Here is an 11674-nt window from a genome sequence, read left to right on the forward strand (position 1 = left end):
TTCCCCAACGAGCAAGAGACACATCGTTTCCCCCAAATCTCACCCCCGGTGCTACTCCCGTTCTTTCGCCATCGCCATGGAGGACGCCGCGAACGCCACCCAGACTACCTCCACCACCTCGTCGGTGGCCGCCGTAGCCGCGGCGGCCCAGCACCAGCAGCTCCAGCGCCAGCTCTTTCTCATGCAGCAGGCTCAGGCTCAGGCGCAGGCCCAGCCCCACCCGCAGGCGCAGCAGCTGTCGCAGCAGGCCATGTCCCGCTTCCCGTCCAACATCGACGCCCACCTCCGCCCCCTCGGACCGCACCGCTTCCAGCAGCCGGCGCCGTCGCAGCTCCAAACCCCACCCCAGCCGCACTCGCAGGGGCAGCCGCACCCCCAGCCGTCCCCGCAGCAAGCGGCGCAGGCTAGGGTCCGGAGCCCCGAGGTGGAGATGGCGCTTCAGGACGCCATGCGGGTCTGCAACCCGGACATCAAGACGCCTTTCCATTCTCTCGAGGACGCTGTTAGCAGGTGCGCCTTTCACATACCAACTCTCGCTTTTTATTTCCTTGATTTGCTGTGTGACATAGATCTAGACTATTTTGCGTGGCACGCGAGTTTATGGCCAACGGAGGTTACTGATGGATTTTTGCCGAGCCCCTTCAGAATAAGGGTCTTGGAGCGTCCTTGTATACGCTGAAAAATCGTTTATGTCAGACTTTTTTTTATGTCACTTAGGGGAAACCATGGGCAAGTAACGAAACGAGATCTCATAATAGCCGAAAAGAAAAACCGGCTTCATGGAAAACAACCAGCACTGGTGTCTACCTTCTGGTAGAGGTCTGTATTATTTGCGAAACCAGGTTCACTAACCTTTGATGTGATGTAGAATTTGAATTTATGATGGATCTTTTAGGATCCAGGCACTACACGGTTTTTGTCCACCAGTTGCAACCTTCGTTGTGGTGTACAAGTTATAATGATCTTAAATGTCATTGGAGACTCTGATTAGTTTCAAATTTCCAATTTGATGATGCAGATTTGATCTCTAAGCTGACAAGTACTTTTAGTTTGAAGGTGTATATGTTAAGTAGTGATTGAACGTTTGTACTTTTTGCACTGGAATTTCACTGATTTGATAACTAGCTTGCCGATGACCATCCATGGTTTAGAATTGGCTTGTTGATCTGTCCGTCGCAGAAACCACATGCATATGATCACGTGAGCATTCCGATGTTTTAGTTGTTTAATGCCCACAAGTTTTGGTTAATAGACTTGCATTTGTAACTAAAACTTTTTGGACCATAAATATTTGCCCCGGCTAACTTCAATTCCTGGATCCGCCACTGATCTTCAGCCTAGAAACACATTTGGCCTACCACGCGCTCAATCTTGATAAAAAAGTTGTTTTTTTGCTATTTTTTTAACTTCTATTTGTTAAACATTCAGTTACTTGTATGACTATATTTTTATCCTGTAGTTTGTTTTCATGTGCTGTGAGTGCACGGGCAATGCTAGCCGACATATTGAGAACGAGCAATTTGAATAGACCTGCAACCAGCTCGATGATAGATACATCAGTAGGGCACTTTCGCTCACCAATTTGGTAACCAAACTGGGTTCTTTCCTTGTGTTTAGTGGTGACATGGGCCTGTTTGGTTTAATGCACGAGAACCAAAGTTTGTCTTACTAAACTTTGACAAGATTTTGCTGCCATTTTGCTTGGTGCCAAAATTGTGGTAAGGCTTTTCTTTGGCCTAACTTGCGCAATGAAGGCTTCCTTAGTAACTCACTTGCACCAGTTTTCATTTTTTTATTTCTGTGAAAACCAAAGCTTGATAACAACTGGTATTACCAAACCTTGGTGATCAAATTGGTTGCTATTAATTGGGTATTACCAAAAAATCAACAACACTGCCAATGGAATGGGAATTGTAGTTCGTCTTTGGCCACAAACCAAATGGAAGCCGACAGTAACATCCCATGTCTTGTTCTGCTGTGTTGGCGTCCACTATGGAAACCATTATCTGTTTAAGCACACCTATGTAGTCAAGTGATTTCTTCATTTTTACTAATTGCCGGGTACGTTGTTGAAGACTCCTTAGTTCTATTCTTCTAGTTGTGACATCTGTTCATCTGGACTACCTTATATGATAGTCTATTGATTTTGCGATGTTCCTTTTTTTGCTGGAAAACCTTATCTGAATCTTTAGACCCCTGTCAGAAAAAATGATTTTGTTTTACAGGTCCCTATGTTCCTTATGAACAATCTCTTTAGAAACCTTTTATTGTTTGCTGAACATATATAACTGGCAAGAGCTGTCCTATGAAAACAACTGTATAGCGTAGTGGCTAAAGTTGGCGTTTTCTTCCTGGCTGCCTTGAGCTCAACCTCGTGCCTGGCGAACAGGCAGTTTTCTATTTTCTTTTATAGCTGCAGTTGTGTGACACTCGGACCGACATGTCTGAGTTGGGATGAAGATAAATAATTATGCATAACTGGTATCTGGTCTTGCCTTATCACTGTTTGTGTTTCTACTTAGGCTATGTTCTTTAGCCCCATTGAAATTCAACTAGAATGGAACTGATGGTAGATATTTATACCTGGGTGGTCCAGGATAATTTCACTGTTTTTTTCTTTCTCAGAGTGTCTTTGTGCATGCAGGTCATCTTGTCCGGTCTTAGATTCTCTGCCACAATAACAATATTGAAATACCGGTATCATCTTGTATTTCCATGTACTCATGTTGGGCCATAATGAAGTAACTATAAGATGTGAGTTAGCTCTATATGTCAGGGTCCAAGTAGAAAGAAAGAACGTTGAGCCCCGCACCACCATCGATGAGAGTCTTGGTGACGAGGATGTTGCTGATGACGGGCGAGCAGAGCATCGGGAGGGCACCAGCAGTTGCCGCGCACTTGAGCTGGCCGGTCGAGCTGAAGGTGATGGTGCACTTGGACCACCTGAGCGGTCGCGTGGCCTCGAGCCTGGAGAGGGCCGCATTCACTTCGCGGGCAAACTGCTTGAAGATGCGATGAGAGGCTGGGGCCTGAGCACCGCCTAGGATGCAGGCGATGGCGCGAGGCTCCTGGAAGCCCCCAGCCCCCTCGTTCTGGTGGTGATCGTCGTTCCTTCTTGGTGGTGGTGGCAGCGAGGGGAGGCCAGCGTTGCCCTAAGGACGATTCTCACGAGGCTGGTCTCTCCAGACGCCTTCGCGAGGCTGGGCTTGCCAGCGCTCCTCATGAGGCTGATCGCGCCACTCCTGGCGGGGGCCGCGGTCGTCCCAGCGTCCTCCTCCTCGGCCTCCTCCGCGGCCGTAGCCTCGGTCGCTGCGCTCGGGGCGACGACCGAGGCATTCGTCACGGATGGCCCTGAGCTCCTGACAGTCGTTGGTGTTATGGCTGTGCATGTTGTGGAAGACGCAGAACGGGCGGCTGCCCTTGGATGACTTTAGGTGGTCGCAGCCGTGCTTCATCTCCGGCTCAGCCGCAAGCATGACCGGCCCTTGCGCTTCATGTTCTTGGCCTTGGCCTTCTTATCTTTTGGGTCTGTCCCCGGGAGCTCCAGGAGGGAGAGGTGACCCTCCTCAGCTCTCGCGCACCTAGTTGCCATGTTGAACATCTCCAGAGCCGTGCATAGGTCCTCGTGTATGGCGAGCTCTTCCTTCATCTTGATGTCGCGGACGCCATCAGAGAACGCTGAGATGATGGCCTCGTTCGAAACCTTGGGGATCTTGAGGCGAACACTGTTGAAGCGTTGGATGTACTTCTGCAGGGTCTTCCCTGACTGCTGCTTGATGCGCCGCAGGTCACCTGCAGCTGGCGGATGGTCGCGAGTGCCCTGGAAGTTGGTGACGAAACGCTCGCGCATCTCGCCCCAGGAAGAGATCGATCCCATTGGCAGGTTCAGGAGCCACGAGCGTGCGCCATCTTTGAGGGCCATGGGAAACCAGTTCGCCATGACCTTTTCGTCGCCGTTGGCCGCCTCGATGCTCAGCTCGTAGAGCTGAAGGAACTCAGCAGGGTCGGGGGTGCCGTCGTAGCGTGGAGGTAGGTCAGGCTTGAACTTCCTCGGCTAGACGATGCTGCGAAGCTCCGGAGTGAAGGCACGGCAGCCCGCGGTAGTCAAGGGAGCCCGTCGTAGAGGTGGAGGCTGATCTTGGCGCTCACGCGCCACCACCGCAGGCGGCGTGCGGTCTTGACGTGGTGGTGCTGGGAGTGCAGGAGCATCCTCTTGCGGCCGCTGGACCTCCTGGCAGCTTTCTTCTTCACGCGCAGGCGCCTTGCGCGGTGGGTCATGCCGTGGGGCCGCGCGCCCTGGTCCAAGGGCGACGTCTTGACGGGGAGGTGGAGGAGGTGCTCCATGAGCTACGTCGTCTGTAGCAGGCGGCGGGCGAGGCAGCGAGAGAGACGGTGCAGGAGAGTCCCCAGCGGCGCTGACTAGCTCGGTGATGCGGTCCAGCCACTCTTCATAGAAGTTGTCGATGGGTGGTAGCGTAGGAGCTCGCGCGCCATGAGCAATGCAGCTTGCGCGTCCGCCGGTGCGCGACGAGCATGAGATGACGAACCAACCGGAGTCAGCGACGAGGTGGCCGTGCGCCCATCACGCCACACGGAGGGGTGCAGCGACGAAGCTTGCTGCTCATGCCCTGCCGGGCCGGTGGATGCGTTGGCGGCAGGCGATGGAGAACGACGGGGAGGCCCGCCGGCAGGCGCCGTCTGGGCGACGCGAGCGGCGAGGGCGGCCCGACGCTCAGCACGGGCTCGATGGGCGTCAGCCATGGAAGCGGTGGAGCAGTGGTGGGTCGATCGACGGAAGAGAGGGTCCGACGTTCCCCTACCCGGCGCGCCAAAATGTCGGATTCAGGGTTCCGTAGACCCTTGAGATGTTCGAACTCTGGGGTGCGTGCGAAGAACTCGTCCTCCCTAGTTTGTCTGCTCGCTAATCCCACAGCCTAGCTCGACGAACTGGATGAACAAAAGACATAGCAGTTTATCCAGGTTCGGGCCACTTTGCGGTGTAAAACCCTACTCCTGCTTTGTGGTGGATTGGTCTCGAGGGACTGAGGATGAACCGATGAACTAGTACAGTGGAGAACAGCCTTAGGAGTAGTGTTCTTGTGCTCGATGAGCTGGTGGGTGAGAGGATGATCTGAATGATCCCTCCTTCTATGGTGGTGGCTAAGTCCTATTTATAGTGGCCTTGGTCTCTTTCCAAATGTAAGGCGGGAAGGGATCCCACAAAGGCCAAATTTGAAGGAAGACAACTAGTACATGCTATCCTGACAAAAGTAGTCTTTGCCTGCCAAAAGCTCCTGGTCGTGACGCCGTGGTTGGCTCGACGATGACCTCCGCTCTGCCGTCCTGGCGGTCTTGGTCTTGTTGCACCGAAATGGAAACCTTTGCTTGATTCCTCGGGACTCCGTTCCTGCGCTTGCCTTCTTAGCACCAATGAGGAAACTGGTACACTGCGCCCGCGGGCGCCCGCTTGGTCTTGGTCGTCACGGCTCACGTCATCTGAACCTCGCGAGGTGCATCTTGCATAGATATCTCCACTCCTCGGGAGCCAGCTTGGGGAGACTGCCCCTCGAGGAGGTCTTTGTGTCGTCTGCCTCGCGAGGCTTGGCCCCTCGCGAGGGTCTTGTGTTGTTGATCCTGAAGCTGGGCCGTACCAGACCGTCGATGGAGCCACGTCATGGGCCGCAGGCAGGCAAGTCTGGGCACCCCCGGTCCCAGGACGCCGACAACTTGTGCCCCTCTTTATAGTATGGTTGTCCTATACTCAATGTGAATCTTGGATTCACTAAAAGCCTAGAAAATGACGAGGACAATAACTGCTAAAGAGAATCCATTAAACTCATAATTCATTAGATTCTTGCTATCGATGCCAATTAGGTATCATAAGTAATTGTTCCGTCCTTTGATGACCAAGATCATTCTTTGCTAAAGAGAAATGATCATTATGAGTCAGACTCGATAAGAATTGGATCCCTAGAAAGGATTTTGTGTGGGGGGGGGGGGGGGGGGGGGGGGGGGGGGGTTGTCGCCAATGATCTTCCACTTGTAGTCAAACCTGATACACAATAAGATCACATGTTATACCTGAAATAAGCTCATACAACATTAGTCCTCTCAATGATTCCGTCATAAATTATCAAAACCAACTAGGGTATAATGGAGATGCACTTTCAGTCTCCTTCCACATGCTCGTGTGGTAGGCCACCTATGATCTTGTCATGGACGACTAACATCATACACTGATGTCAGCGTGATCAAGTAGTTCTGTACACCACTGCTACCATATTCGTTTCTTAGTTGGGTCATGACCGCCTGCAAGTCAGCCATCATTCTTTCTTGGACTACATGTTGATCGGTGTTTAGTGTTTACCTTCACTACCTTAACATCTCATGGTAGGCCACCTATGATCTCGTCATGAACATGGGCGACTACCATCATACACTAATGAACACTAATGACAGCGTGATCAAGTAGTTTCCGCACACCACTGCTACCTTCATTCGTTTCTTCGTCAGACCATGACCACCTGCAAGTCAGCCATCATTCTTTCTAGGACTACATGTTGATGGGTGTTTAGTGTCTACCTTCACTACCCCAACATCAGCACTCACTTCATGTGGAGAGTCATCCTGGAATGGACATCTAGGTATACCTAGCGACTATCAAGTTCATCGTTATATGGACCCGTTCAAGTTCCGACACCTGTGATGGGCTGACTTTGACAGACAAGGATTGGAGATCTATGACAGTGCTTCTCAGTCGCTCATCAGCATTGGTATTTGGTTCTAATGGGCATGCATTCTTAGATGCCAGTCGATGGCACAATGACATGCCATCTGGTAAAGCGGGCTGGAGTGTTATGACTCAATAGTGTCAGCCAGCCAATCCACCGTCTAGACAGATATCGGCAACTAGGAACCAAATAGTGTTAGTTGATAGTATAATTGTGTTAGGGAGAGAACTGCCATATCAGGCAAAGATACTAGTCCAATTTGAATAAATAGAGACCGGTTTGTTAGGAAGGAGATATGTTTCTTGGTGGCCAAGTCTGTTACATGACCTAAGTTTTGTAAGCTTTGGAACCACTAGTCCTGACAGAGATGAGCCCTGTTGCTGCTTGTTGAGGGTGAGTGCCCTATCCCCACTGCTCGGACCCTTTGCCAAGTTATCCCATCGTGCTCCTTGTCTACATGGTCACTGTGCCATGAATAACCTGATTGGGCTAATTAATCTTCTGACTCAGCATTAACTGCCCAAGTAGATGGCCACAGTTAACAACAAACCAGGTTGGTATTGTGCCAAGGGTTAAATTTTAGTTGTTCATTTCACTCTCAGGGTAGTTCAGGGGCTACTGTGGGCATTTTCAGTTGTAAAAGTGGATAGGATGTAAGAGCATCTCTAGCAGACCCTTTATATCACGGACCCTTATAGCGCGTTTACAGTTCGCGGTTGTCTTCGGATACGGGCCGAAAACAGCCGTGATAGAACAGCAACCGAATATGAACCCGCAAAATTTGAAATCACACATTCGCGCGAGAAATTGAACTAGTTCAGTAGAACTACTAGCACTTGATCATCTTAAAAAGTCATACAAAGTAGAATTTTTACAACTAATATTTGGAGGAGCAGGCACCACCGTAACCCTAATTACAAAATTGTGCTCATCGGAGCCGGGGGGATTGCGGCGGCGACGCTGCGGCGGCGGAGGAGCTCAGTCCTCGTCGTTGGAGACGAGGTCGACGTAGACCTCGTCCTGCTTCGTTTTTACGAGGCGCCACTCTTCCATGTTGGCTGCAAACTCCTGCGCCGCCGCCATCCCCTGCTCGAGGAAGATTTTGTTGATGTCAGCGTCCCGTCGACGGCGCTGCTCCGCCTTCTCCTGCGCAGAGCGCGCGACGATGGCGGCTTCCATGACGTCCGCCTCTGCCGGGGGAGGTAATCCTCCGGCCCGAAGACGCCCCGCCACTTCGGCTCCGCCTCTGGCCCCCTCTTCACCGCGCGGAGCGGCGGGAGCTCCTCCGGCTCTCTTTTAACCGGCATGAGTGGCGTCCGTGAGCTCAAGGCACCGGCAGAGGAGCTGCCCATGGCAGAGGAGCCGGAGGACAGCCCGCGGCTGAGGAGCGCCTACTTGCGGTTGTACTCCTCCGTCTCGCGGCGGAGGAGCGACGGCGGCGGCGAGAGCCCGTTGTTTGTGTACCTACGGGCAGCCCTTTTCCTCGCGGCGTCGGAGGCGTCGCACCGCCTCCGCTCGGGGTCGTCGCCATCGCCGGCGCCGTGGCCCGCCGACCACATTCCGCACCACATCGAGAGGGGAGAGGGGGAATTGAAGTCGCCGGCGGTGAGAAATCGAGAAGGGGGATTGGGAATTGCAGCGGCGCGCGGATAGGGTTTCGACCCGTATTTCAGCTGCAAACCCTTACATGCGCGGGAGGGGAGTGGGGTTGCGAGCCACTGTAAAAAAACTTACGGGCCGGGCGACTGTACGAGCTCTGGTCTGGCCCAAAAAATGGGCCAAACCCGTATAGTCGCCGGATTTTTACGGGGTGCCCCGTTTTAAGGGGTCTGCTAGAGATGCTCCAAGGGGATGTCCTGGAATAGCCCTTTCACATAAAATTTGGTTCTACAGAGAATGGCGTTTCAGTGCTCAGGACTATCTGAACCCGAAATCCCTGGCATTCATGAAAGTCAGTCGACGTGACAGCTGCCTGTGCGAGATAATGGGGCAGGTGGAGGAAATATGGGGTGGAGCAGTCTCGTACATAGGCGTTCGGTGGGCCAGCACCGTGAGTTTTCGTACTGGATGAGGAGATCCAGTCACGGTGGCAATCCGAGTTGTGGCTCACATTGCAGGCTCATAGCTGTCCCTGGAGTTGGGGTGTTAGTAACTTTGGGCTGCAACAGGACCGTGGCTCAGAAAATGATACTCACGATTACATCGTTGACAAGCTTTTTTTCTTTTGAATACAAAGCTGACAAGCTGACCGTGCCATTACAAGGGTAAGTTGTTCTAAAAAGAAATTTTACAAGGGTAAGTGATTACAGGGGCGAACACGAGCAGGCAAATTAATCTGACCAATCTGCTAGAACGTCCTTATAGGTCCATTAGTGCACACATAAGTTTCATGGAGTGACTCAACTACGAGCTATTAACCCCTAAGGAATAGCGCACGCTATGAGCAAGCTGACAGTACTTGGGCGGAGCTAGTGCGCAGTCGCCGTGCGCGTCAGCAACCTTGGGTGTCACCGGCTGGCTGCTGGATGCACCATGCGTGCGCTGCTGGTGTGCATTAGGACATAGGAGCATTCGCCGTTGCATTGCGCAGGGTGGGCTGGACGGCGGTCGGTCCGTGGTCCTGATGCACAGCCACTGGAACTGGGTGTGGGCGCCAGGGCTGCAGGAGCAAGGGCAGCCATCGGCAGCTGTCCGAGCTGATGGGCATACTTGTCCTGGAATTCAAATAAGGGGCACAAGCCATCCTAGAAACAAAAATACCAAGCAAAAGACAATGGGTTGCGTGAGTTCACAACCATCAAATGGGCACTACAGCTTGTGGATTTACAGGGTGCGAAGACTTGCATTGTCATTCACACACTTGTAGAATCTGGATCAAGGATTCTGTCCTTTGTGGGCGATAGATGTCACCAAACATTTGCTGCAGAAGAGGCAAGGGATGAGGGGGAGAAGCTCCTGCTGCTCGGCGGAGTAGGATGAAGCACTGGAGGCGGACATGGCTCTCGATTTGGTGGCAGCGGCCAGATTGTTTTCGACTGAGTGAAAAAAGGTGGGAGTGAAAGTGGCAGAGGGGTTCACGTGTTTCTTATCCAGTGACGGGTTGATGGCTGTTATTAGCTGGGGCCATCACAGACGCGGAATAGGCCGTCCACAGAACTGCTGTACCTAGATGTTCGAGACGTTGGGGACGGCAGTTAATGCATGGGGTCCGGTTGAAATGCGCTGAAGATACAACTGACGCGTACAGGGAGAAATACAAACAGTGCAGTGATCTGGAGGAGGAGGGGCAATTTAGATATCAGATCCATCTGAGCTCGGGCTCAGAAACGAATTTTCGGGTTCTATATTCCTTTTGCTTTCCGACAAAAGCATGACTTTTGGAAAATGTGAATATATGTTAGTTATGTGAATAAATGATTTGGCGTGTTGCATTGCCTAGCCTGATATATTAAAATGGCAACATGTTGCTTAATTTGTCAGTCAACTTAGAAAAGGCATACCACATTCCTGTCAGTAACGCCTCTTAAATCGTGTTAACCATTGTTTAGAGTTAGGCGAGCAGTTTCAATCAGTAACACTTTTGAAAGGTTTTTTCCACATAACTTCCCTATCCAAAGGTACTGATACACTCTGTTCCATTGCCGCAAAAATCAGGTTATTGCCTTACCATGTTGTTGCTGACTACGAGGCTGAAGAAGATGACAGGATCCTTGACAGTGACGCAACTGGCCAGATTCCCTCTCGTCTTCAGCAATGGGATCATAACATTCTGGTAAAAATTGCTGAGTTCACAACAACTTTTGAGAAGCAAGTGTTGGCATACAACATAATGACCAAGAAAAGGGCCATTGGTGAGTTTCGATCGGAGGAGCGACTCATGCTAGAGCAAGCTTTGTTACAGGAGGAGAAGCAGGCTTCGATGGAACTAAGAGCAGAGATAGAATCTAGGGAGAAAGCAGGCCGCGAGGCTGCTGAAGCTAAGATGCGTATGGCCATGGCTGAGCATGCTCGAGTGGAAGCTCAAGCACACCCTGAGGTGATTGGTCATGGCCCTTTGAGGGCCAATGCTGCTGCTTCCCAAGGCGATGATGGTCCTAGTCATGACATGGCACAACAACAGGTTGAAGATGGATGGGAAAACACTCAAAGGGATGATGATGATCCATCTGAGGATTTCCTCAATGATGAGAATGAGCCAGAGAATGGAAACTCTGATATGCAAGAGGAGTGGCGGCGATCGGGGGAATTTGATCTAAACTCTAGGTAAGACTGCAAGGGGTACGGCGTCGATGGTGGCAATCTGATCTGAACTCTAGGCAAGACAGGTGCACTCGACTTGAGAAAAGGCTTGAGGATGCATCGGCTGGTGCCTGGTAACTTGTCTCTAGTTATCTGATTATATATGTTTTGAAGATAACTTGTCCTGTCATTGTGGCTGTAAACACGCAATTTAAAACTAGTATTTCCTCCGACCCAAAATGTAAGACGTTTTTTGATACTATCATAGTGTCAAAAAAGTCTTACATTTTGGGACGGAGGGAGTACTATTTAGCTTTTTTTTTTGAGAAAACTAGTGCTCCCTCCGTAAACTAATATAAGAGCGCTACTCATGTGTTCAAACAGTGTTTAGAATGTTGAGTGGCCTCTGTATGTTGTAAAGCTAACTTCTAAATGGGCTTCCGCGCAAGAGAATCACGCAGTGTGGATGGCACAAATAGGTTTACCATTTTTACTAGATAACGGCTGTGCTTTCTTGCGGAAATTTTTAGCAATGACCTTATCAAAAATAAACTCGAATATATGAGTATAGTACCACACCACATTCCACCTAGAGGTAAATGAAGGGTGGCTGAATGTTATATTGTCTTGTGACACTTGAGTTCAATTATTAAATATTTATTGTTGATAATAATAATAATAATAATGAGGGTTTGCATGTGATA

General features: G+C 50.8%; 1 protein-coding gene across 1 annotated transcript; it reads left to right on the forward strand.

Moving 5' to 3' along the window:
* On the forward strand, window positions 1–11403 carry LOC125508260. The gene is made up of 2 exons (XM_048672912.1): window positions 1–510; window positions 10386–11403. The coding sequence occupies exons 1-2, from the start codon at window positions 77–79 to the stop codon at window positions 10996–10998; spliced, it is 1047 nt and encodes a 348-aa protein (XP_048528869.1). The 5' UTR covers window positions 1–76; the 3' UTR covers window positions 10999–11403.
* The last annotated feature ends 271 nt before the right edge of the window (window positions 11404–11674 follow it).

Source organism: Triticum urartu, chromosome 5 (genome assembly GCF_003073215.2).
Source record: "Triticum urartu cultivar G1812 chromosome 5, Tu2.1, whole genome shotgun sequence".
Classification (NCBI taxonomy): Eukaryota; Viridiplantae; Streptophyta; class Magnoliopsida; order Poales; family Poaceae; genus Triticum; species Triticum urartu.